The 27,117-nt window shown below is 55.7% G+C and overlaps 1 protein-coding gene across 3 annotated transcripts in view; it reads left to right on the top strand.

The window, feature by feature from the left end:
- AGAP3 (ArfGAP with GTPase domain, ankyrin repeat and PH domain 3) overlaps window positions 1-27,117 on the top strand; it is a 228,033-nt gene that overhangs the window by 85,279 nt on the left and 115,637 nt on the right. For all 3 annotated transcript variants that reach the window (XM_030546568.1, XM_030546569.1, XM_030546570.1), the window contains exons 3-7: window positions 3,476-3,563; window positions 3,810-3,895; window positions 6,218-6,359; window positions 7,830-7,964; window positions 23,667-23,794. In XM_030546568.1, coding sequence (XP_030402428.1) covers window positions 3,476-3,563; window positions 3,810-3,895; window positions 6,218-6,359; window positions 7,830-7,964; window positions 23,667-23,794 — 579 coding nt within the window. The remainder of the gene's footprint in view (window positions 1-3,475; window positions 3,564-3,809; window positions 3,896-6,217; window positions 6,360-7,829; window positions 7,965-23,666; window positions 23,795-27,117) is intronic.

Raw genomic sequence — 27,117 nt, 5'->3', positions numbered from 1 at the left:
GATGCACCCAGCTGCAGTTACATGCAGTCTTTCTGACCAGCTCCTGCATAGGAGGGCTACAGTTAAGGCAACTCCCAGCTCCCTAGGTGCGCAACCCTCTGGAGTAGAAACCCAGAATTATACCATCTTGCGCTGCACAGGGAACTCCCTCAATGTGGAGAGGAATATACAACAGCCTTTGCCCCGGAGTTATGATTCCCACGCACTTCACTCCAGCTCACTCATTTAGATAAAGCAAAACCAAGTTTATTAACTATAAAAGAGAGATTTTAAGTGAGTGTAAGGGATAGCAAACAAATCAAAGCAGATCACCTAGCAAATAAACAAAAGACACAAACTAAGCTTAATATGCTAGATAGACTGGATATGAGTAGCAGATTCTCACCCTAAGAGATGATACAGGCAGGCTGCAGATTCTTGGGGGCAAATTGCACTTGCTCACAGCTTGGAATCCCCAGGTGTTCCATGCACAGGCCACAGATCCCTCTCGCCAGGGTCCAGCACGTCCCAAGTTGGAGTGTAGAGATGTGGTCTCATCACATGTCCTTGTAGAGTCATAGCAGCCATCCTCCTTCTGGCAGCTGGGGAGGAGGAGAAAATAGGGCACAGAGCAGCCCAGCGGTGTGTCCTTTGTGGATGGACAGTCGTGGCATGGTCGCTGTTCCTCACGGGGTTAACCCTCACCCAGCCACACACTGCATGGCGCTGTCATACCGTCACACAAAGTTACTCTAAGCCAGATTGATCAGGTTGTCCACTCTTCCATGGGTCAGGACCATTTGGGCTTAGGGTGGAGGGGGAGAGCTGATGGGATGCAGCACCTGGATGCTGACTCCTAGCATGCTGTATTTATCCATCCACACACAAAACTGTCAGAAGAGAATGGGGCCAGGTTTACAAAGCTGAGCACTCGGGAGTTCAGAAATGCCAGAAATGAGCCTTTCCTCATCCCTGGGGTGTCTACTCTGGCACTGGGTTTGTCTGGGTGAGTTCCCACAGGACCATGCCTCGTTCAGTGCACGGGTTTCCTAGCTATGGAGATGGAATTTACTAGCATTTTTTTTGAAAACAGAAAAATGGAGGGAAAAATTCATTTATATACAACTGTAAGCATCTTTGCCTCTGTCACTAGCAGGGTTTGAACTCAGGATTTCTGGGTGCAGTGCACCTAGCTAGCAGCAGTGGTAGGTTATATCCTCTTTGAAGCAGCCACTAGAGACAGATACAAAACACACTGGGTTATTTATAGACGAGTAGCCCCACTTTACAGACAGCATGGCCAAGGCCAAAGATATGCAGGTTCTTTCTGCGAGGCAGCGTGACTAAGGATCCGACTGTGTCACAGAGGTCACAGATTCTGTGGCTTTTATGGACCTTCACGACTTCTTCGGTGGAGCTGGAGCAACTGTCACCCCCTGCCCAGGAGCAGCGGCCGGGCTGGGTCAGCCTCCATCGCAGGAGCAGTGGCCAGTGGCTATCCCCCGGCGGGGATCTGACGTTTAGCCCCCCAGGGTATTTTTAGTAAAGGTCAAGGACACATCACAGGCTTCTGTGAATTTTTGTTTGCTGCCCATGACCTGTCTGTGACTTTTACTAAAAGTACTTGTGGCAAAATCTTAACCTCAGGCAGGGCTAAGCAGCTGAGACTTGGGTCTGCGCCGTTAGACGCTGTGTTACGCTCCCAGCGCTGCGAAGTAACAGGCTGATACTGGCCCACGTCCCAGTGTGGGGCAGCGAGGCCTTAGTCAGCAGAAAGGGACATGCACCCAGGAGAAGAGGTGCAATAAGAACTCTCCTGGCTCCTGGCCAAGCGCTGCGTCCCGTAGGCCGGGGGAGAACAGCACCTGAAGGATCCATGTTGTCTCTGTGTGGGGGCTGGAGGAGCATGCTCAGTGCAGATGGACAGTTCCGAAAAGGAAGGCGCAAGCCAGCGCTCAGCTGCACTGTACATGTGCAAGTGGGGATTGTCTGCTCTACAGGTTAGAACTTGGCCACCTCTGCCCAGGTTTTCCCAGACAGTAGAAGGTGCCTCCCTGACCCCCGGACTATCCTCTTGCCAACTTTCCAGTACCTGCTACAACCCCTCGAGGCACTGGAGCTCTCCAGAGAAATGGTTCTACCTGTTGGCGGCTGAGCTTGCTCTCCAAACGAGCAGCAAGTTATTACGGAGACGCCCTGAATGAGCCAGCCAGAAGCAGGCACCGACTTCGCAAATCTCAGCCCAGGCAGCTCAAGTTCGGCAAAGTCCTTAGCAATGGGCTTATAATGGGTTGTGTCGGGCAACCATAACTCCAGGCAGCGCAGCCAGCCTCGCTTGTAAATGTGTGCGCTGCTGCTGGTGAAGAAAGGGCAGATCTCTCCCCCCCCTTCTGAGACCCCAGGGAGCAGCTGTGGCCAGACCCACAGCCAGGCGCTTTCTCTGCCTCACTGGTCGTGTGGCCCTTGGGAGGTTGGTGTGGGCCGGAGAAGGGTCTCCAGCACGAGCGTCCATCAAAGCAACGGGAGACCTGGGGGCCAGTGGAGGGGGGGCTGGTGCTCGGCCTGTGGTGGCGGTAGCTGTTCTGCAGTACAACGGGAAGCCCACTTGCTTTCAGCCACCCTCCCTTGAGCCAGCAGGGCTCCGGCATCTGCTTTCTGCTCCCGTCCAGTTCCAGGCTGCTCAGTGCTCCTGGATGGCAAGCCGGGGCATGCAGTGGCTGGGCCCTTGTCACGGAGTCCCCGGGTGATGCTCTGGAACTGCTCCCCACCAAGCCAGTCAGGACTTTGGGGAGCCTCCTCTCCCTTGGAGCAGACTTGTTCAGGGCAAGACGCTCACACAGCTTCACCTCCTCTCTCCTTGGAGCATTCAGCATCCTCTGCCCCTCCGTGCGCTTCCCACAGTGAGTCCACCCCAGCGGGGTCCTGGGGGGGCCACAGGGTCCTGCATCCCCACTTGACAGACGTGACTCTCAGCCAGCCAGTAACACAGAGGTTTATTCGATGACAGGAACAGGGTCTAACACAGAGCTTGTAGATACAGCGAACTGGACCCCTCGGCCGGATCCATTCTGGGGGGCAGTGAGCCAGACCCCCACGTCTGCACTTCACTCCTCGTCTCCAGCCAGCTCCAGACTAACAACCCCCTCCAGCCCCTCCTCTCTGCTCAGCCCCTTTCCCGGGCCAGGAGGTCACCTGATCCTTTTGTCTCTAACACCTTCAGCTGGCACCTTTGCAGAGGAGGGGCCCAGGCCATCAGTTGTTAGGAGACAGAGTGCCAGGCATTTAGGTGCACTGGCCCTTGGCTCTGCCAGATACTTAAGAACTGCCATGGGGACACTGAGGCACCAACACAGTATTCAGAGAAAACATTAAGAACATTCCTAGTTCATCACAGCCCTCTCAGGTGGCCAGTGCTGGCCCCATGTCGATCGGCCGGGCCCTCTGGTGATATTAGCTCCGAGGGGGCAGGGTGCTTTCACACACCTTTGTGTTGCAGGGCATCGTGGGGAACCTGTCCAGTGGCAAGTCGGCCCTGGTGCATCGCTACCTGACTGGCACATACGTGCAGGAGGAGTCCCCAGAAGGTAAGGGCCTCGCCCTCCTGGGGGCTGGCCCCATGCTGAGCTCGGCAGGGCAGGATGGGCTCTGACTCTAGTCCCTGGCTCAAGAGGGGACCCCCCTGCTAGACATCTCTGTGTGCAGTGCCAGCCTCACAGCTGCCCCAGGCGCCTGCCCACCCAGCTGCCTCTCGTCAGGTGTGTCCCTGGAGGTGTGCGCCCTCCATTCACTCCCCACCCTAGGCTCAGTGCGCTGCTTTGCCTTGTCCCCAGGTGGCCGGTTTAAGAAGGAGATTGTAGTGGATGGTCAGAGTTACCTGCTGCTGATTCGAGATGAAGGGGGCCCCCCCGAGCTCCAGGTAAGAGCCCCCCTCTCCCCGGCACTACTCCTGCCCCTTGAGAGCCCAGTGCAAGGAGCAGTGAGCTCCTAGGGAAGGAGAGGAGGCTGCTGGCCTGGCCGTCAGCCCGGGACAAGGTCCTCTCCTGGAGGTGTCAGGGGTTTGGATCTCACAGCAGGGCTGGATGGGAGACCAGGAAACGCTTAAAAGGGAGCAGGGTGGGGCTCAGCAGGGGGTGCACTCCCCTCAGTCAGTGCTGACCCCAGTGTGGTGTGAGGGACGCTGGGCTGCAGGGAGCGTGGTGGGGCTCGGTGGGGCAGACTCAGGGCTGCAGGGAGCAGGGTGGGGCTCGGTGGGGCGGGCTCAGGGCTGCAGGGAGCAGGGTGGGGGCTCGGCGGGGCGGGCTCAGGGCTGCAGGGAGCAGGGTGGGGCTCGGCGGGGCGGGCTCAGGGCTGCAGGGAGCAGGGTGGGGCTCGGCGGGGCGGGCTCAGGGCTGCAGGGAGCAGGGTGGGGCTCGGCGGGGCGGGCTCAGGGCTGCAGGGAGCAGGGTGGGGGCTCGGCGGGGCGGGCTCAGGGCTGCAGGGAGCAGGGTGGGGCTCGGCGGGGCGGGCTCAGGGCTGCAGGGAGCAGGGTGGGGGCTCGGCGGGGCGGGCTCAGGGCTGCAGGGAGCAGGGTGGGGGCTCGGCGGGGCGGGCTCAGGGCTGCAGGGAGCAGGGTGGGGCTCGGCGGGGCGGGCTCAGGGCTGCAGGGATCGGGGTGGGGGCTCGGCGGGGCGGGCTCAGGGCTGCAGGGATCGGGGTGGGGGCTCGGCGGGGCGGGCTCAGGGCTGCAGGGAGCGGGGTGGGGGCTCGGCGGGGAGGGCTCAGGGCTGCAGGGAGCGGGGTGGGGGCTCGGCGGGGCGGGCTCAGGGCTGCAGGGAGCGGGGTGGGCCTCGGCGGGGCGGGCTCAGGGCTGCAGGGAGCGGGGTGGGGGCTCGGCGGGGCGGGCTCAGGGCTGCAGGGAGCGGGGTGGGGGCTCGGAGGGGCGGGCTCAGGGCTGCAGGGAGCGGGGTGGGGGCTCGGCGGGGCGGGCTCAGGGCTGCAGGGAGCGGGGTGGGGGCTCGGCGGGGCGGGCTCAGGGCTGCAGGGAGCGGGGTGGGGGCTCGGCGGGGCGGGCTCAGGGCTGCAGGGAGCGGGGTGGGCCTCGGCGGGGCGGGCTCAGGGCTGCAGGGAGCGGGGTGGGGGCTCGGCGGGGCGGGCTCAGGGCTGCAGGGATCGGGGTGGGGGCTCGGCGGGGCGGGCTCAGGGCTGCAGGGATCGGGGTGGGGGCTCGGCGGGGCGGGCTCAGGGCTGCAGGGATCGGGGTGGGGGCTCGGCGGGGCGGGCTCAGGGCTGCAGGGAGCGGGGTGGGGGCTCGGCGGGGCGGGCTCAGGGCTGCAGGGAGCGGGGTGGGGGCTCGGCGGGGCGGGCTCAGGGCTGCAGGGAGCGGGGTGGGGGCTCGGCGGGGCGGGCTCAGGGCTGCAGGGAGCGGGGTGGGGGCTCGGCGGGGCGGGCTCAGGGCTGCAGGGAGCGGGGTGGGGGCTCGGCGGGGCGGGCTCAGGGCTGCAGGGAGCGGGGTGGGGGCTCGGCGGGGCGGGCTCAGGGCTGCAGGGAGCGGGGTGGGGCTCGGCGGGGCGGGCTCAGGGCTGCAGGGAGCGGGGTGGGGGCTCGGCGGGGCGGGCTCAGGGCTGCAGGGAGCGGGGTGGGGGCTCGGCGGGGCGGGCTCAGGGCTGCAGGGAGCGGGGTGGGGGCTCGGCGGGGCGGGCTCAGGGCTGCAGGGAGCGGGGTGGGGGCTCGGCGGGGCGGGCTCAGGGCTGCAGGGAGCAGGGTGGGGCTCGGCGGGGCGGGCTCAGGGCTGCAGGGAGCAGGGTGGGGGCTCGGCGGGGCGGGCGCTGGGCTGCAGGGATCAGGGTGGGGGCTCGGCGGGGCGGGCGCTGGGCTGCAGGGATCAGGGTGGGGGCTCGGCGGGGCGGGCTCAGGGCTGCAGGGATCAGGGTGGGGGCTCGGCGGGGCGGGCTCAGGGCTGCAGGGATCAGGGTGGGGGCTCGGCGGGGCGGGCTCAGGGCTGCAGGGATCAGGGTGGGGGCTCGGCGGCGCGGGCTCAGGGCTGCAGGGATCAGGGTGGGGCTCGGCGGGGCAGGCTCAGGGCTGCAGGGAGCAGGGTGGGGGCTCGGCGGGGCAGGCTCAGGGCTGCAGGGATCAGGGTGGGGGCTCGGTGGGGCAGGCGCAGGGCTGCAGAGGCTCAATGAGGCAGGTGCAGGGGAGCAGGGAGCGGGACAGGGGTTTGATGGGGCAGGTGCTGGGCTGATGGTCGGTGTCTCCCCAGTTTGCCGCCTGGGTGGACGCTGTGGTGTTTGTCTTCAGCCTGGAGGACGAGATCAGCTTCCAGACAGTGTATAACTACTTCCTGCGGCTCTGCAGCTACCGCAGCACGGCCGAGGTGCCCATGGTCCTGGTGGGGACACAAGGTGAGAGGGACCCAGGGCGAGTGCTGCCGGGACACCCTGGGGTGCCAGGGCTGGCCGGGCCTGTAAGGGGCTCACAGGGACTCCGTGTGGGGCCAGTCGCTCCCCCGACCCAGCCTGTCCTGCACTGGGGTGGCGAGCCCTGCCGGGAACATCAAACACCAGGCCACAGGGTGCCAGCTGCTGCCTCTCCCTCCCCTGCAGGCACCCTGAGGCGTCCGGCACCTTCCCCACTCTGGCTCTTGGCCCCCCGAGGCATCCTGGCACCCCCCTGCAGTAGGTTGGAGTCGGGCAGAGGGTGGAGAGGGGGACTTAGGGGTTCACCAAGGATCTCAGCCCCAGTAAAGGCCGGTGATGGACGTATGAATCTCTCGGGGCCCTGGGCAGAGACTGAAGACGGTGGGTGTGGGGAAACTTCTCCAGGTCCTGCCAGTGCCAGATGCAGAGGAGGAGATAGGTCGGACAGACCTGCCCAGGCTGGCACAGTGGGCTTGAGGGAAGGTGACTGGCTGCATGGGGGCTCCCGTGGGCGGGACAGGCCAGGGGATTTCAGCCAGGAGGAGCTTTCCTTTGGGTCAGAATCAGGGGCACAAGGCAGAAGCTGGCCATCCTGCAGCAGAAGGGGGCAAACAAGGAGCCTGGGGTGTGTCTGCACTAGCCTGCAGCTGGCAGCCAGCATCCCAGCCTGGCAGCCGGCCTGGAACTCGGGTCTCCAGGAAGCCTGTGGGCCTGGCGGCTCAGGCTGCGACTTGGGCTCTCAAGCCTTGGTGGTAGCGACACCTCTCTGAGTGCAAAGGCCTAGCGCTGGCGTTAGTATTACTGCCTCTGCCTCGCGCAGGGTGCCTCATGCGGCCACGAGGCCCAGTCTGGCCTTGCACGGGTCCTACGCTTATTAACCAACACTCATGGAGGCGGGAGGGGCGAGGGACTTCGGCATGGACAGCCTGAGCTCCGGGACTTCTAAAACCTTGATGTGTGCCTGTGATTGTAGACAGAACGGCAGGGGCTGGGGAGGTTGTTCTGCGCGTGGGAGTGGGAGTGGGGGCTGGAGGATGTGGCAGTGGGGGTGCTGTAGCCAGAGCTCCAGTGCTTGAGTGGGGATTGAGAAAGTCCTAGGATTGGGCTACAAGGAATTAAAGCTAGCAGAGAATCGTCAGTGGTGTCTGCAGCTGGGGACGGTACCTTCCTGACCCAAGTCCTCGGACCCCCGGCGTGGGTTGTGGAACTGGGGGATCTGGAGGCAGGGCTGGTGGGGAGGATGAGGGCTGCCATGTTTCCAGTGACGTGCTGTGGAAGCTGCCTATCTCAGCCGGGACAGAAGGGGCTTGGGCTTTGGGGCTGGTTATCCCAGCCCTGGATGGGGCTGGAGGGACCCCGGGAATGTGCTGTGGGACTCTGGTATCTTGGGGGGTTCCAGGGTGGGATGGGGGTGTGGAGACTTGTCTTCTATCTCTTCCTCTCTTTGGGTTCCAGACGCGATCAGTGCCACAAATCCCCGTGTCATCGATGACTCCCGGGCCCGCAAACTCTCCAACGATTTGAAGCGCTGCACGTACTATGAGACCTGTGCCACCTATGGCCTGAACGTCGAGAGAGTCTTCCAAGATGGTAACTGCAGCGCAGCGCCTGTCCCTACCCCCTCGCTCTCCCGCAGATACGGTGCTCTGGCACCTGCAGCCCCAGATACCTGCAACTGGCTCGCTGGAGTGCTTGGCTCCCCCAGGGGGTCTGTGTGAGCCAAAGGGATTGCACAGCTGGAGAAACGGGCAATTGCAAATGTACTGGGAGGCAGAGGAAATCCAGTTGAATCCTTTGTATCTAGATGTGCTATGGGGAGGGGAGCAGCCGAACTGCTGGCTGGAGCAGCTGCCCCGAGAAAGGGAACAGAGCATGGGAACAGCTGGGATAGAAACGCTGCTGCTTTCGCTTGCACGGAGCAGGGGGCTCCAGGGGCTTGCAGCCGGAGCCTTCCTTGGGAGAGATGCTGCACACACTGCTCTCCCTTCCCACCCCGTTTCTCCAGGGCAAGCTTGGCAGGGGCTGTGTGGCCGGATGGATTGGAGCTGCGTGCAGGGGAATGGGAGGAGGAGGAGGAGAAGAACTGTGCTCACAGAGGAAGGGGCATGGAAGGAGGTTTGGAAAGGACAGTGCACTGCTGACAAGGGAGGGGCAGGTTGGAGCAAGGGGCAGCTGGAGTGGAAGTGAAGGAACACAAGGGTGCAATGCAATCCACTGCGGCCGGGCGTGATTTCTTCCTCTCATGGTCCTAGAAGAGGGAAGAGTGGTCTAGTGGGCAGGGCCCCGGCTGACTCTGCCACTGAGTCCTTCCCCTTTTGTAAGCTAGGTAATAATCCTGCTCCCCCTTTGCAAAGCCCCTTGGGCTCCAGGGAAAGGGCTATCCGAGAGCTGAGGGTTTGGGGATTCACCTTCTGGGTAACAGGACCCACTGAAGTAAGAGAAGAAAGTGTAGCAGTGATAACCCTGGTATTGGAAGGCTGGCAGGGAAAACTTGGTCTCAACAGGCTGGAGGTGCAGGGAGTGGAGGAGCCAGATTTTCTTGGCTTTAGATTATAATAAAGTGTTCAGTGCTTTAGGACCTCCTGGGGGTTGCTGACATCCCCTCCCTCCCACTGCCCCGCTGAGAAACACTGCTCCTGACCGCACTGCTTTGCTGTCATTAGGCTAATGACTTCCTACCGAGGGGTCATCCCAGGTAAGCGGGATGGGTTGAGCTAGAGAGAGCACGATATGGACACAGATAAACCAGCAGGGGGTGGCAGAAGTGATGGCTCTAAAATGGCTGGGATCCAGAGCTGCTCTCAAGAGGAGGTCTGGACATTTAGGATGTAGTGGAGACCTGGATTAAACATGGATAAAGGATCGTCTGATGAGACACAGGGAAGTGGGCCTGGGCAATGTGTGTTCTGGGAGATTATGGGAACTAGCGAACTGAATTTACCAGACACTACCAATTTGTGCACTTGCAAGGGACTCCCCAGTGTTACCCCCAGCCTTGCTTCTGGGTGAAGGCAAAAGGGATGATATGGGCCCATTAGCCTGGCACCCGTCCTGGGAAAGTGAGACAGGATTCTGGGGATAAACTGAAGGACAGGAATATCATAATGCCGGTCGAGATAGGTTTATGGAAAATAGGTCTTCTCAAACACAGCTGGTGTCCTGCTAAGAGGAGATTCCAGGTTTGCTTGATAAAGGTGATTGTGTATGTACTAGACGTGGCGTTTGCAAGGTGTTTGACGTAAGGCTTTGTCTCCACTTACAGAGCTGCCCTGGTGCAGCTCCGACCTGTCGCGCCTAGTGAAGGTGCTCCTACGCCGATGGGTGAGGGAGCTTCTCCTGTGGCGTAGGTATCCCAGCTCCCCAAGAGGCGGTAGCTGGGTTGGCAGGAGAAGCTCTCCCATCGACCTAGCGATAAGTACCTTGTGGTGTAGCTCTCTGACATCAGTGGGGAGCGTCAAGCAGGGCTTCGGGCTTGTCCACATGGAGACTAGTGTAGACATAGCTGACGCTGGCATAACTGATGTCACTCAGGGGTGTGAATAAACTAGCCCCTGAGCGACATGAGTTACACCCCAAGCGCGCCGGTGTGCACAGCACTATGTCAGCAAGAGAGCTTCTCCCCAACACAGCTTCTGCCGCCTACAGAGGTGGTTTTGTTATAGCGACAGGAGCTCTCTCCCGTCGACATCGAGTGTTTTCACTAGCTGCACTGAAGCGGCGCAGCTGTATTGGTGTAGACAGTGCCCTGTATCGTACTGCATGTGTAGAGAGCTTCCTTAGTGCGCGGCAAGCTGGGACGTAAATCTAGAGCCACCTGGCCTGCTGCACAGCGCACTGTCGGTCCTCGTGCTCACCCAGCGGTAGGTCAGAGTGCACTATGGCGCCATTAGTGCACGGCAGGAGGGCCTGCTTGGCCAGTGAGTGTGCATCAGCCTAGTGTGCTTTAGAGTTACACCCCAGCCTGCCACACACAACGGCTCCATGTGGAGCAGCCCCCAGTACCTCGTATTGATTTAGATGGACTGTGTGCCCCGAACATAAGGGCGGCCATACTGGGTCAGCCCAAAGGTCCATCCAGCCCAGTATCAGGTCTTCTGACACTGGCCAATGCCAGGTGCCCCAGAGGGAATGAACAGAACAGGGAATCATCAAGTGATCCATCCCCTGTCGCCCATTCCCAGCTTCTGGCAAACAGAGGCCAGGGACATGATGTAAGGTGTAAGCATGACCCAGTCACTGTCCAACATTAAACAGTTTTAAACAAGGTTTGAGGTTTGGTATCCAGGGACCACAGCCTGCTTAGCTCCGTGGCAAACACTCCTCTAAGCACTCTTGTTAACCTGGTATTAAAGGCACAGAACAGAAGGAATAAGAGTTGCAGTGCTGGAAAGGTTAAGTATTAAATCAGGCTCTCATTGTAACAACATTCCTTCTCACTTTCCCTTAGCTGGGGAGAGATTTTAGAAGGACCCCCCCTTGTTTGAGGGGTATCACAGGTGATAGTAACAGAACACAGACATAATTAGATGGATGAGCTAGAGCGGTTGTTACTGCTAAAGTCTGATCCCATTTCACAGAAGGCAAAATAAGCCAAACGCACACGAAAGGGGAGAGAAAAGAAAATGGAGAAAATGCAGCTTCTGTGTTGGCTGTCAACTTTCACTTGCCCCCTCCGCCTGCTGGAGAAACGGGGGCCAGCGCTTGGCTGATCAGCCACTCTGGGGCCTGGCAAACTTGCACCAGCAACAGGCTGTCAGGCCGTTGCTTTTAGCTGCCTCTTTTGGGTCTCAGGCTTACAGACGTGTTGCAGAATACCCCGTTTTGGCCAGCTAAGCTGGGCTCTTGTTAGAAGGAAAAAGGAGAGGGCTAGGAAAGAGGAGGAGTGAGGTTGGAAAGGGGAAGGAGACGTGGGGGATTGGGAGAGAGCTGGAGTCTCACATTGCAGGTGGCATTCGGGAATAGCTGGCGCTGGTGTTGTCCGGCTCCCTCTCTGTGGCCCAGTGCGGCCAGCACACACCTCAGGATTAGAACGAAGAAGGTCCAGGGTCCCACAGGGGATGGGGGAGGCAGTCATGAGGATGAAGCGTGCTCCAGTTGCCAATTTCCCCCCCAAAGTCTCTTTCATTAAGGGCCTGAAAAGGGAGTGATGGGTGGACTAGCCCATCAGCGGGGCCTAACTGCCGACATGCCAGTTTTGGTTAATTGATTTTCAGTCTCACACGTCTTGTTTACCAGACATGTTTTTAACACAGTCCTTGACTTATGTCAGCAGGTCTTTTTGTTTGGGCTAATTCAGTTTTTCTCTCTCCCCTTTGTACCTTTTCCCACAAAATTTGTTGTTGCAGCTTATTGTGACATTTTATGAACTTTCAGTCACTTCTTACAGTTGAATTTACAATGAGGATTAATTTCTAGGCCCAGTCATTACAGCCCACCACGCAACTTTCTGATTAAAATATCAGCAGTATCCGGTATCAGTGAAGTGCAGATCAGATGGATTAAGAGTTAAAATGTAGTTATCAATAGAGAGTCGCCATTGACTGTCGGGGTCCACAGGGATTGGTACTGCCCAATGCCAGTCAGCATTTTAACCAGCAACCTGGAAATCCATAGAGAATTACTGTGTGGACAACATGAAGATTGGTGTCGGAGGAGATCAGACTAGGTGATGATGAGGTCTCTTCTGGACTTAGTCTGTGAGTTTCCAGTGTGATGCTAAGGCAAAAACGTTAGTGTGATCTTTGCATGTGTAAATAGGAATAGGAGTAGGGAAGTGATGTTACCTCTGTGCACAGCTGGTGAGTCCGATCCTGAACACGGCAGCCAGTTCTGGTGTTTGCATTTTCAAAAGGAAGTTGAAAAGCTGGAGAGGGTTCAGAAAAGAGAGAGAAATGATTCATAGGCTGGAGAAAATGCCTGGCGGGGAGAGGCTCCAGGAGCTCGATTTGTGTAGCTTCTCACAAAGACGACTGAGAGGTGACGTGATTGCAGTGCAGGCATACCTGGGCACCAGAGGGCTCTGTGCTCTAGTGGAGACAGGCAGAACACTGGCTGGAAGCTGAAACCTGACACATTGGAACCAGGAATGAGGTGCACGTTTTTAACAGTGTGATTAACCACTGCAACAAACTCCCCGGGGAAGGGGTGAGTTCTCCATTTCCAGACTAAGGGCCTTTCTGGAAGATGCTTTATCTAAGCACCAGTGACTGGGTTCAGTGCAGGGGTCACTGGGTGAAACTGAATGATCTGTCAGACACAGGAGGTCAGATGATCTGATGGTCCCTTAAACGTTATGAGTCTGTGACCTGTCTGGTCTGCTTCCTTCACTCTGCTGTACAGGGATCAAGTGTTCTACGGCCTCCTCCTTGGGCAGGAGCACTGCAGGTGCCATGGAGCTCTGTGTTTGTCACCATTTGCCAGCATCAGCATCCTGAATGATGATTATTCCCTTCTACTTCTGTTGCTGGCATGTCTCGGAGGCCTTCCTTTGAGCGTGCTGCTAGTGGTAGCAGATGTGCAGGTCCTGCTAGTGAAGGCAGGGGGCTAGACTCAATGACCTTTAAGGGTCCCTTCCAGTTCTATGAGGCAGGTATATCTCTATGAACGGGGTGATGGGCTGTGCTGAATTCACTCTGCTCTGCTCTGGGCTCTGGAGAGCTGTGGAGAAGGGAAGGGATGTCGGTTCTGGTGTGTTAGGGTCGGGATAGCAGGGGCGAAGCAGTGGGACCTCTCAGCTCTCTGAAGTTTTGGAATGAATTCTCAGTGTTCGTCTTCCTGCCAGCCTGAGATGCAGCGGCACAGCACGCAGGCTTCACCCGCTGCTGCAGCCATAGACTGGGAATGAGGGAAGAGTGCTGGGTCTGTGAAACAGGGAGTGCAGGGACAAGGGTGCCGTTGAGATATTGCTGGGATGCCAGGATCTGATCAGTGAGTCTCAGGATCTGGACACAGTAGCAGAGAGAGTGACCAAGCCAGTCTGGCAGGAGGAGCCCGCTAGCGCAGATAAGCAGCGTGTGCTCTGGGGCCCGATGCTGCTGGCTCGGGGAGAGTTTTGAATGAATGTTCCCTTTAGTGTTGTCTAAAGGAGCGGTTACGATCTTGTCTGAGAGCGCAGCAGTGTCTCTCTCCCCATGTCCTTCTAGTCCCTGCTCCCCACCCATTACTGCTCAGCCTCTCCCCGCTCGACCCCATTCAGTTCTCCTGGTTACTCTCCGCGGTCATAAGAACATAAGCACATAAGACCATCTGATCAGGATGGTGATAGTGACTGAGTGTGAAATGTGCAGGGAGACTAGAGAGGCTATTAAAATAAAAAAAAAAATCAATAATAAGGGGGGATTTCAGTTATCCTCATATTGACTGGGCACATGTCACCTCAGGGCAGGATGCAGAGATAAAGTTTGTTGACAGCTTAAATGACTCCTTCTTGGAGCAGCTAGTCCTGGAACCCACCAGAGGAGAGGCAATTCTTGATGTAGTCCTAAGTGGAGCACAGGATCGGGTCCAAGAGGTGAATGTAGCTGGACCCCTTGGTAATAGTAACCATAATATAACTAAATTTAACATCCCTGTGGTGGGGAAAACACCACAGCAGCCCAACACTGTAACATTTAATTTCAGCAAGGGGAACTACACAAAATGAGGAATTTAGTTAAACAGAAATTAAAAGGTACAGCGCAAGAAGTGAAATCCCTGCAAGCTGCGTGGAAACTTTTTAAAGATAGCATAATAGAGGCTCAACATCATTGTATACCCCAATTTGAAAAACATAGTAAGAGAACCAAAAAAACACCACTGTGGCTAAAAAACAGAGTAAAAGAAGCAGTGAGAGGCAAAAAGGCATCCTTTAAAAAGTGGAAGTTAAATCCTAGTGAGGCAAATAGAAAGGAGCATAAACACTGGCAAATGAAGTGTAAAAATAATATTAGGAAGGCCAAAAAAAAATGTGAAGAACAGCTAGTCAAAGACTTAAAAAGTAATAGCAATTTTTTTTTAAGTTCATGAGAAGCAGGAAGCCTGCTAAACCACCAGGGGGGCCACTGGATGATCAAGATGCTAAAGGAGCACTCAAGGATGACAAGGGCATTGCAGAGAAACTACATGAATTCTTTGCATCGGTCTTCACTATTGAGGATGTTAGGGAGATTCCCACACCTGAGCCATTCTCGTTAGGTAACAAATCTGAGGAACTGTCCCAGATTGAGGTGTCACTAGAGGAGGTTTTGGAACAAATTGATAAACTAAATAGTAATAAGCTACCAGGACCAGATGGTATTAACCCAAGAGTTCTGAAAGAACTTGAATGTGAAATTGTTTAGTCTGCAGAAGAGGGGGGATTTGATAGCAGCCTTCAACTACATGAAGGGGGGTTCCAAAGGGGATGGAGCTCGGCAGGTCTCAGTGGTGGGAGGTGACAGAAAAAGGAGCAATGGTTTCAAGTTGCAGTGCGGGAGGTCTAGGTTAGATATTAGGAAAAACTTTTTCACTAGGAGTGTAGTCAAGCACTGGAATGGGTTCCCTAGGGAGGTGGTGGAATTTTTAAGGTCAGGCCTGACAAAGCCCTGGCTGGGATGATTTAGTTGGGAATTGGTCCTGCGTTGAGCAGTGATTGGACTTGATGACCTCCTGAGGTCTCTTCCAACCCTGACATTCTATGATTCTATGACTGCAGATAATTTAAATCAGCTTCTGTATCAAATGACTGGAGGATAGCTAATGTGATGCCAATTTTTAAAAAAGGCTCCATAGGTGACCCCAGCAATTACAGGCCGGTAAGCCTGACTTCAGTACCGGGCAACTTGGGTGAAACTATAGTAAAGAACAAAATTCCAGGCACATAGATGATCATAATTTGTTAAGGAAGAGTCAACATGTCTTTTGTAAAGGGAAATCGTGTCTTACTAACCTATTAGAGTTCTCTGAAGGGGTCAACAAACATATGGACTAGGGGGATCCAGTGGACATAGTGTACTTAGATTTTCAGAAAGCCTTTGACAAGGTCCCTCACCAAAGGCTCTTAAGCCAAATAAGGAGCCATTTGAAGAGGGATGGTCCTCTCATGGATCAGTAACTGGTTAAAAGAGACGAAACAGAAGGTAGGTATAAATGGTCAGGGTCTGTATTGGGACCAGTCCTATTCAACATAGTCATAAATAATCTGGAAAAAGGGGTAAACAGTGAGGTGGCAAAAATTGCAGATGATCCAAAATTATTCAAGATAGTTAAGTCCAAAGCAGACTGCGAAGAGCTACCAAAGGATCTCACAAAACTGGGTGACTGGGCAACAAAATGGCAGATGAAATTCAGTGTTGATAAATGTAAAGTGATGTACATTGGAAAACATAATCCCAGCTATACATACAAAATGATGGGGTCTAAATTAGCTGTTACCATTCCAGAAAGAGCTTGGCATCATTGTGGATAGTTCTCTGAAAACATCCACACAATGTGCAGCAACAGTCAAAAAAGCGAACAGAATGTTAGGAATCATTAAGAAAGGGATAGATAATAAGACAGTAAATATCATGTTGCCACTATATAAATCCATGGTACCCCCACTTTTTGAATACTGTGTGCAGATGTATGGAGATATACACTTATCTCAGAGAGCTGGAAGGGACCCTGAAAGGTCATTAAGTCCAGCCCCCTGCCTGGACTGAGTACTGATTTTGCCCCAGATCCTTAAGTGACTCCCTCAAGAATTGAACTCATACCCCTGGGTTTAGCAGGCCAGTGCTGAAACCACTGAGTTAGCCCTCCCCTCTAGATTTGGTCACCCCATCTCAAAAAAGATATATTGGACTTGAAAAGGGCAATAAAATGATTAGGGGTATGGAACAGCTGCTGCATGAGAGATTAATAAGACTGGGACTTTTCAGCTTGGAAAAGGCGGGATATGATAGAGGTCTATAAAATGATGACTGCCACTTGGTAAGGCAACTCCCATCTTTTCATGTGCTGTAATAATGCTGCTTACTGAGCGACAGAGTCCTGTGGCATCTTATAGACTAGCAGACGTGTTGGAGCATAAGCTTTCCTGGGTGAATACCCACTTTGTCACATGCAACTTCCACTACACGCATCTGACGAAGTGGGCATTCACCCACAAAAGCTCATGCTCCAATACGTCTGTTAGTCTATAAGGTGCCACAGGACTCTTTGTCGCTTTTACAGATCCAGACTAACATGGCTACCCCTCTGATACTTGATACTGCTTACTGTATTTTTCACTCCATGCATCTGATGAAGTGGGTTTTAGCCCAGGAAAGCTTATGCCCAAATAAATGTGTTAGTCTCTAAGGTGCCACAAGGACTCCTCATTGTTTTTGCTGATACAGACTAACACAGCTACCACTCTGAAACCTAGCTTCCTGGGAAGTTCCATATGTTGTCCTGTCCCCTCTAAACTGGCTTGGAGCTCTCTGTGTAGCGATGCCTGCCTCTGTGTGGCTGTCAGAATGATGCCTCTCTCTGCGAAGGGACAGCATCTGTTCTTAGTGCAAGGGGCTGCACCAAAGAGACTCACCAAATGCCTGGGAGTGGCTCATGTCCATCTCGGGTGTTGAGAGGTTCCTATCGCTAGACAATTGGCTAGTTTGTCCCCGTTGTCCTCGGCATTCAAGGAATCATTCAAGGTATTCCAGGCCCTCGGTCTCTGGATTTGAGACAAGTCCACTCTCCCCCACATCAAGGGGTCAGGCCAGGCCAAGGCATTTATTCCAGAGATGTTTACCAGTCACCCTTCTCCTGAGATAGGATCCTCGGAGATCAGTGGGAGTCTGCCTGGGACTAAGGGACATTTGGTCTCTTCACACAGACATTGGTGTAGCTGCAAATGAGGCTGCGACAGCCCTGGCTGGCAGCAGGATTCACTCTCGGTGCAGATGATAAGGCAGTGCTCCCTCTTGGTGGGTGCTCCTGGACACTGGGCTGAAGAGAGTGCAGCTGAGTTCTCTAAGCCCCTTCGTGGGATCATCACCGAGGCTGTGGCTGGTTCCCCAGAGCGGCCAGCTCGTGGCGGTGAGATGTTTGGGGACCATGTTCTGCAGCAGCATCTGGAACCAAGAGCTGGGAGATGGGTTGAAAAATCGTCTGTACTGCTGCTCAGGAGATGTGATGTTGTGTTGCCCAATCACACGTGAATGCTTCCTATTCCATCACCAAACAAGTTCGTATTCCCAGACCTGTCAGGTGGGAATGGGTCTGTGGGACTGGTGCTTGGCTCGTCATCCAGCCAGCAAAGAGAGCACTAGAGACAACCGCGGGCATGGGGAGGAAGGCTGGGCCTGGTGGTTGGAGACCTGGGTTCAGTTCCTGCTCCACAGCAACATCCTTTGTGATCCTGGCCATGTCATGTGGGGCTTCTTCTCTGCACGGGGCATTTCTGTGCAACAAGCCAGAGCATGAATCTGCAGCATCCTAGCTGGCCACACAGTGACATCCCATGTAGACACGCCCTTGGTCTCTCGCTCTCTGCCCTAGTTTCCAACTGCAAAATGGGGTAACAGCCCTGCCACCCCTCACAGGGGCACTGTGATGATAAATAGGCTAGAGGCTGTGAGGAGCCCAGATGCAGTATCTATGACAGGGACAGGAATCCTGCTTGAAACAGGCCCCGGTGGATCTGCTGTTAAAGAAGTGGAGGACCCCTCTATGCTCTGCCTCAGAGACGCCATCCCATGGCCGTGCTAGGCTGGAGCGTCTCCCCACTGCCAGAGCTCGAGTCATGCTGGTCGCTCCAGCCTGGGCTAGGCCCTCCCAAATCTCTTATGGGAGCCTTCATTTTTCCTACTGGTACCCTGAGCCCTGCTGTCTCAAGGAGATGGTCTGATCCTGCCTCTTGCTCTGGAATCGCGCTGCCTCCTGGCCTGAATCTCAGGGCAGGATTTCAGACCTACTGTGCCCAGCGGAAGTGCAGATGGCATGCAGAAAGCCCTCTGCTCTGGGGAGTGAAAAGGTTCTCTGTGGGCAGCAGATAATGTTTGCCTGTTCCCTGCCTGTCTAATCTCTTTGGGACTGTTGGCTGGAGCTGAAGTCTCTGGGCCGCTTCTTGTCTTCTCCCATGAAACCCCCAGAGGAGAGTCCCGCTGATTTTAGTCACCCTGCTGTTGCAGGATTCCTGAAGCCCTGGCTAACACCCGCCACAGCCAGCTGTTCTGAAGGGAGCTCTTCCCCTGCAAGCTGTAAGCGCTGCCCCCCACACTTGTCCATACCTGCCCCTCCCCTGCCTCACTGCAGAGTTTGCGACTTGCCGCTGTAGGATGCAGGGGAGGCGCTGGGCTTGGCGTTCCTTGGTAGTCCAAGGGTGGAAGTGCCATCGCTATGGCGATTATCCCGTTCACTTCTTATTCCTTGTAGTGACCCGTACACCCCCTGCAGCACCCAGAGCAGGTGGTGGATCAGGCCTGCGGGATCCAAGTGTCAGAGCAACTATACACACCAGGGGCCAGGAGAGAATCTGTTCCTCAGAGGGATTCGGAGTCAACACTCCATCTTGAGCAGGAGAGAGTCAGGACAAGAGCTGATGGCAGAATAGGCAAATGAGCTCTGGGCGCCATGGTTGCAGGGAGAGGATGGCAGACACAGCAGCTGGTTTCTGCACCACCTGGCTATTCAGGGCAGCTCCTTCACCTGCCAGCTCCTTCCTTCCTGTGATGGTGGCAAAGAAAACGAGACTCCCCAAGGCACACGCGTCATGGCCCTGCTGCCCTTGGTTCAGGTGCATGTTCCCTGCATTGGATTTCACTGCTCTCCTGCGTGTTTATGCTCGTTTAATGAAGGAATTTCTGCCGAAGGTCTCTGCATAGGCAGCACATCAGTCGGACTGGGCTCCCTCACCGCAACCAATGCAAATCCAAACCCACCAGGAGGAAAATGGCCATCCGGCCAAAGTGCAAACTCGCCACCCCAAGTCCCTCACGGTGCCTGTAGCTACAGTCGCTAATAATTCCTGCCCCATCAGCGCACGTAGGGCTTCTGCTCCATGAAAACCCCTCACAATGCAAACAAGAGCAGTGGAATAACTAATACAGATGTAGAACCCCCCCCGCAGCGGAACAGGAAATGACAAGCCAGCACTAGCTCAATGAGTCGTCCTCCTTCCCCCTCCGTTGGAACCTGTGCTCACGGAGCATTTCTGATGCAGGCTGCGCCCAGCTGCAGCTCTTCTGTCCAGCTGTGGATAGTGTCCATCTTGCTGCTGCCTCATGCCGTGGTGCGGCTCCACCCCGTGGGCCATCAGGGACTGCCACGTCCTCAGTCTCTCCCAGTCAAACCCCAGCCCACTCTGCCCTTACTCGCTGCCTAGCAGAATCGCCAACACTCTGTGCAGCTTGGGAGAGGACTCGGGAGCCTGGGCAAAAGCGTGTGTGCCAGGTACCCCAGGGTCAGTGTTACGTGGTGTGAAGTGTCTTCCTCTGCCAGCTCTTGAGGAGACCAGAGACCTGCCACCAAGGCTGGCGTGGAGCCTCCTGGGCTTGCTGGAGGTGGGGTGTGGGAGCAGACGGCTCCAGCTGTTTCTGTCCCTCGGTACACGCTGGTAAATTGGCCCCGTCCATTGCATGCCCCCTCCATTGCAGCATTCCGTGTAGTGCATGGAAACAGATGTGACAACAGCACCCATGGTGGAGGTCTGACCGCAAGCCAGTGCCCAGTTGTCCAGGAACAATTGGGTGGGCTCATGGGCAGGGCAATAGTCACATGCACATGGCCTGAGGCTGCATGGCTGAGGCCAGCCTCTGCTGCCAGCCGGACAACAGCTCTGTGCTACCAGTCTGCGGTCACACTCCACCCTCTGAGCACTGGCCTCCAGGGCTGGGTGGGCCACTGCTTCTGAGCGGGGGATTGCATGACTATCGAGACACGGTGAGGGTCTGCTGGGTCCATCTCGTCACCCTTCTTCCTCTGCCTGCAGACAGGCTGAGGGCGAGGGGTTCTGGTGCCTGCAGTAGTCTGGCTACACATGGCTCTGTGTCTCGACATCACCAGGTCCAGCCAGCATGCTTAGTGCCCCAGCCCAGCACTGGAGTGAGCACAGAGCCTGGGTGCGAGCCTGCTTCCTGAGGCTCACCCCAGAGAAGAGGGAGGTGCTGTTGGTTTGTGGGGTGGGGGCAGCTGGGAGAGATGGCAGAGGTAATACGGGCTGCTCCAATTGAGGGAATTTGGGCTGGATTCCCAGCTCTGGCCAAGAAGGCAGCTCAGCCTTTCCCATCTGCATGCAGCCATGGTGTTGGGGTGCAGGGACCCTCGGGGCTACCTGAGGGTTCGACACCTCCCAGTTCGATGCTGTATTTGGTGTGGCATCTTCAGGCTCTCTGTGAGCTGCAGCCAGTGCAGAGTTTAGCCCAGGGGTTCTCAAACTGGGGATCAGGACTCTTCAGGGGGTCACAAGGTTATCACATGGGGGGTCGTGAGCTGTCACCATCTACCCCAAACCCTGCTTTGCCTCCAGCATTTATAATGGTGTTAAATATATAAACAAGTGTTTTTAATGTATAAGGCGGGGGTCACACTCAGAGGCTCGCTGTGTGGAAGGGGTCACCGCTGGTTTAGCAGCAGGCGTGTGACAGGGGACATGGTGCCAGCAGCATAGGGCACTGACCAGGTTGGCTTTACCCCATGAAGCTCTCAGTGGCTTTGCACTGCCTGTCTGAGGGGCACCTCCCCCAGTGCCATATTGATGCTTTTGTGATCAGTGGAGCACTGGCTGGAACCCCATACGTAGGATAGAGGAGCGCTTCTGGCAGGGCGTTTTCTGCATGGCCCCTCACTGGGGCGCCTGCTTCCCCTGTTCCCATGTGCGTCTGCCTTCAGGGCATTCTGTGGAGCTGTCTGCTCTCCCCAGGATGGGCAGGGCTCCAGCAGAGACTATGAAGGCCCGGGGTCTGGGTTCTGAGCCTGTGCTGACCGTGTGGGTCACAGGAGAGGGGTGTGTTTATCTTTGTTTAAACATGGGTAGAGGAGTGTCTAGAGAAGGGTTCCCAGTTTGGAGGATGGAGGTGCCAAGTGCCCAGGTGGAGGACAGGGATGTGGAGGTTGGGATGGGGGCAACCGGGGCATTTGAGGCAGATCACAGGAGTGGCTGGGATGAAGGCCAGGGCTAGCTGGTGTGCTCAGGGCATGCCCAGTTTAGGAGCTGGCTCTGTGAGCTTCTGCACCCTCTGCCGTTCCTGCGGGAGCCCGTCCGCTGCCCCAGGTGCCTTGCAACAGCTTTCCAAAGTGGGGGTGGGATAGCTCTGTGGTTTGAACATTGGTCTGCTAAACTCAGGGTTGTGAGTTCAATCCTTGAGGGGGCCACTTAAGGATCTGGGGCAAAAAAAATCAGTACTTGGTCCTGCTAGTAAAGGCAGGGGGCTGGACTCAATGACCTTTCAAGGTCCCTTCCAGTTCTAGGAGATAGGTATATCTCCAATTATTATATATATATAATATATATATATAACAGCAGTTGCAGGTTCAGCCTGGCCCTGTTCTGAGACCAGGGCTTGGGTACGGAGCCAGTGCCACAGACTGATGGGGGCGTCCCAAGAAATTATGGGAATTTGACCATTTCTCCTGCAATTCACCTGGGCTCCTAGAAGATCTTTCACAATCCTCCTGAAGCCAGTGCTTTATGGGGCAGTGCCAGGAACATAAGAACGGCCATACCAGGTCAGACCAAAGGTCCATCTAGCCCAGTATCTGTCTACCGACAGTGGCCAATGCCAGGTGCCCCAGAGGGAGTGAAGCTAACAGGTAATGATCAAGTGATCTCTCTCCTGCTATCCATCTCCATCCTCTGACGAACAGAGGCTAGGGACACCATTCCTTACCCATCCTGGCTAATAGCCATTTATGGACTTAACCTCCATGAATTTATCCAGTTCCCTTTTAAACATTGTTATAGTCCTAGCCTTCACAACCTCCTCAGGTAAGGAGTTCCACAAGTTGACTGTGCGTTGTATGAAGAAGAACTTCCTTTTATTTGTTTTAAACCTGCTGCCTATTAATTTCATTTGGTGACCCCTAGTTCTTATATTATGGGAATAAGTAAATAACTTTTCCTTATCCACTTTCTTCACATCACTCATGATTTTATATACCTCTATCATACCCCCCCTTAGTCTCCTCTTTTCCAAGCTGAAGAGGCCTAGCCTCTTTAATCTTTCCTCGTATGGGACCCTCTCCAAACCCCTAATCATTTTAGTTGCCCTTTTCTGAACCTTTTCTAGGGCCAGTATATCTTTTTTGAGATGAGGAGACCACATCTGCACGCAGTATTCGAGATGTGGGCGTACCATGGATTTATATAAGGGCAATAATATATTCTCAGTCTTATTCTCTATCCCCTTTTTAATGATTCCTAACATCCGGTTTGCTTTTTTTACTGGCACTGCGCACTGCGTGGACATCTTCAGAGAACTATCCACAATGACGCCAAGATCTTTTTCCTGACTCGTTGTAGCTAAATTAGCCCCCATCATATTGTATGTATAGTTGGGGTTATTATTTCCAATGTGCAATACTTTACATTTATCCACATTAAATTTCATTTGCCATTTTGTTGCCCAATCACTTAGTTTTGTGAGATCTTTTTGAAGTTCTTCACAATCTGCTTTGGTCTTAACTATCTTGAGTAGTTTAGTATCATCTGCAGACTTTGCCACTTCACTGTTTACACCTTTCTCCAGATCATTTATGAACAAATTGAATAGGATTGGTCTTAGGACTGACCCTTGGGGAACACCACTAGTTACCCCTCTCCATTCTGAGAATTTACCATTAATTCCTACCCTTTGTTCCCTGTCTTTTAACCAGTTCTCAGTCCATGAAAGGACCATACCTTTTATCCCATGACAGCTTAATTTACGTAAGAGCCTTTGGTGAGGGGCCTTGTCAAAGGCTTTCTGGAAATCTAAGTACACTATGTCCACTGGATCCCCCTTGTCCACATGTTTGTTGACCCCTTCAAAGAACTCTAATAGATTAGTAAGACACGATTACCCTTTACAGAAACCATGTTGACTATTTCTCAACAGTTTATGTTTTTCTATGTGGGACACGTACCCGAGGGCTGGGCAAACTGCAGTGGTACGGCGCTCCCCTAGCGAGCCAAGAGCAGCTCCATGCTCTAGTCTGCTGCAGCCTGAGGCAGCCGCAGGGCGTCCCTGGTGCCACAGAGAGGGGCAGTTTGAAGCCCCAGGTAATGGCTGCAGGCAGAGGCAGGAGCCGGCACCGGGTCTCTCTGAACTGCTCTGGAGAGGCAGTTGGGTGGGGAAAGCCATCTGACCCTAGTCCCTCTCTTCTCTCTTTCAGTGGCTCAGAAGGTGGTGGCCCTGCGGAAGAAACAGCAGCTCTCCATAGGGCCCTGCAAGTCCCTGCCCAATTCACCTAGTCATTCGTCTGTCTCCGCTGCCTCTATTCCTTCTGTGCACATCAACCAGGTAAGAAGTGGGACGCACTCCCCGCTGACTGAAAGGTAAGGGCTGGGTCTGCCTAGCCCCTGTCTCTGAACGCACCCTGGAGTAGCCAGTGCAAGTGGAAGGGCAGCCGGCTGGGGGCTGCCGGCCTAGGGCCCACAACAGCGCACTGCCTGCCTGGGGCCCAGGGAGGGCTGCAGGGAAGGAGCATGGGGGCCCCAGAGCCCCGGGGCAGCGTGTAGAGTCTAGCCTGGCTGCCCTGGGCTGGCTCTGTACATGGGGGAGCGGACACACTGTGCAGCTTGCCCTGCTGTCAGCTGGACATAGGGAAGGCCGATGGTCCCTCCCGCAGCGTGAGGGATGCTCCAGGGGCTGAGGTCCCTCCCGCAGCTGGGGGGTGCAGCCAGGCTGTGCTATGGAGAGGCCTGAGCTGAGGCTGTGGAGACTCAGAGCCAGGCAGGAACCTGCCCCCGGGTGGGAGGCACCTGGAGAAGCTCCAAGAAGGTGCTGGGGGGAGCCCATGGGATGGGGTCAGTTCCTGGGAGTTGCAGCTCCAGGGCTAGGAACAGGCTATGCCAAGGCCTATGGCTGTCCCCTGCCATGCACCAGGGGCAGGGCCAGCCTGTGAGGAACCCCAGGGACTCAATGCAGGTACCGAAGGTGGTGGAGGAGGAGGAGGGGTTGTGTTGGTGGGGTTCTGGGGAAGGCAGAGTCCTTGAAAAAGGGATGGGCTCCACCATCAGCAAAGGGAACCAGGCTGCCAGCAGACAGCAGGCTAGGTTTGGGGGTAACCGCCTAGGAGCCAGGGAGGTCACTGAGCCAAAGGGACTGGTGTAGCCAGGGCAGAAATTCCAGCTGACCTGGGGCAGGGGCAGGCTGAGTCTGGATAGAGACATTGCAGGGAAGGAGAAGACTTCGGGGGCAGACCACTCCAGGAGCAGTATGGGGCGTTGCACCAAGGAATGAAACAAACTGTAGAAATGTGGTGAGTGAAAGGCCGTGACTCGAGGCCTGGCCCCAGAGGGGAGTGTGAAGAACAGGCATCCCTGCCAGGTGGGACACAGATAGTGGCTGTACTCCACGCAGGCAGGGCAGCCGGAGGGGGGAGAGGGGCACTCTGCCCAACAGATTCCTTGAGAGCTCACCTAGCGGAGACATGCACACAGCAGAGCTGATTGGTTTCTGAATGGGCTGATGTGACAAGGTGGCCTGTGATAGCTGGGGCTGGACTCAGTGACCCAGGAGATGCCTCTCAGCCCTGTGCACACCCCCCCGCAAGGGCATCCAGCTCCGGGACAGGAGACCTTTCACGCAGTTCTGAGGGAGATTGGAGAGGCAGCGAGGTCTAAGCAAACAGGACTTCTGCTCCCTGCATTTAAATCAGTCATTTCTCACAAGGAGTTTCTCCACGCTGGAAACCACTGTGTCTTGGAGTAGTGAGTCCTGGAGCACAGGGAATGCTCCCAGTGCACAGCTGCGGGTTCAAGGAGTAACTTGGGTAAGCCACCAAGTACCAGTGACCGTGGGATGGGTCAGTTCACCGTCCTGACGGGAGGGAAGGTACCAAACACCAGCCCAGTGACACTCGGCTCTGGGAAGGGGGATTCCAAACCCTGAAGATCCTGGAGTCCAAAGTGAGGATGTTACAATCTTTCGACTCAGTGTGGGGGCCCGGAGGCACCAAAACAGAGTCCTAGCAGGCAGGGAAGCTGTAGACCGCAAAGGCGGCAGGGCAGCAAAAGCTTAGCCAGTCTGGCTACATAACCAGGTTCCAGGGTGCCCGAGGCAAACAGACCCCTTGCTGGGCCAGGGACATGCAGCCAAGGGTGGCCTGCAGAAGGAATAAACTCTGGCAGGTAAGGTTGGTGCAGAAACAGGGAACCTGAGGAAATTTAAAGAGCAAATATCCGAAGACTGAAACAGAATATTGTCGAAGTGTTTGAGAAGCAGGAAGGCTGTGAGAAAATGGTTCTTGGGAGCCCTGGGGAAAGGGCGCAGGTAAGGAGGAGGAGGATATTGCAGACAGCCATCAGTCTTCAATCCAGAGAGCATGTTGGGAGATGGCTGCCCTGGCCCTGCAGGTAAAGATGAGGCGCCGTCCGAGACAGAGGTGTACGAGAGGAGGTGCTGGACACACTGGTCAGTAGGGAGCAGCAAGTCTCCGGAACTGGATTTTTGTCTGCCCGAGAGTCCAAGCAGCTGAGCTGCTAGCGAGAGTTTGCGTCTTAGTCAAGTGAACTCCCAGAGCAGAGACCTGGAAGGTACAAACACTGTGCCTGACTCACAGACCTGGGAGCCTGGCTCAAGGAGTGCTTGAAGTGGTTAAAACAAGGATTAAACACATAACTGAACATGCTGAGAATGAGGCCGTAACAGGGACACAGCTGCCAGAATGAGCTGCTAGCGTCTTTCATTGGGTGAGTTTCTATTCAGGTTCCTGGTCTTGGTCCTTTCCTTAGAATCACAGAGTTTAATGGCCGCCAGATCATCTGTCTGACCCCCTGTCTACCCAGCGCCTGCCCACTCAGCGCAGCATTCCAACTGAGACACACGAGGGGCAACTGATGTGCCACAGGCAGAGACTGGGGGGGCCTGAGGTGCACCGTGTTTGAGCAGTGGCAGGGAAATGATACTGAGATAGACGCGGGTAATCCTGGCGAGTGATCTGCAGCCACATGCTACGGAGGGAGGCGAAAAGGGCACAGTCAGTCGGACCTTCCTGACCGCACGTGTGACAGTTCATTAGACCCTGGGCATTGGCACGAGAAGACAGCAAACTCAGCCCTGAGAGCACTGCTTCCTGCAGCCCTGGCCGAGCCGCCCAGTGATCTCTGCACACCCTCAAGGGCTCCGAAGCCAGACCCTGTTCCCTGGGGCCCTCACTCCCGGCTGCTGAAAGGAGCCAGTCCGTGATCGGGGCCGGCCTGGCCAGTGGCCTCCTCAGAGCCTCTGCGGAGACGCTGGAACCCTCCACAATGCAAATTAGTTTAAACGACTGGAAGCAAAGGAAACCAAAGCATGAACCCAGCGTGCGGAGACAGAGAAACTGAGGCGGGAGCAGCTGGGTGTTAGATGTGCAGCTGCGGACACCCAGACCTGCAGCTGGAGGGAGAGAGGGGGTGGCAGAGAGTCAGAGCAGCTGCTTCTGCCAGCGTGGGCTCTGCCTGAAAGGTGGCTTCCCTGTGCTGAGGACTCTGAGTCCAGATAAACGCTGCCTTGTTGTGAACGGGCCGTGCTGCAGACACTGAGAGCATCGTGTCCTGACAGAGGGATGTCTCTCCAGGAGTCTGGGGAGCCATGCTGCGAGTCAGAGGGGGCTGATGCCCACAGACCTGGTCTGGGAGCAT

The sequence above is a fragment of the Gopherus evgoodei genome, unplaced genomic scaffold (genome assembly GCF_007399415.2).
Source record: "Gopherus evgoodei ecotype Sinaloan lineage unplaced genomic scaffold, rGopEvg1_v1.p scaffold_47_arrow_ctg1, whole genome shotgun sequence".
In the NCBI taxonomy this organism is placed as follows: Eukaryota; Metazoa; Chordata; order Testudines; family Testudinidae; genus Gopherus; species Gopherus evgoodei.
This window is presented reverse-complemented; position numbering and strand designations above follow the sequence as displayed.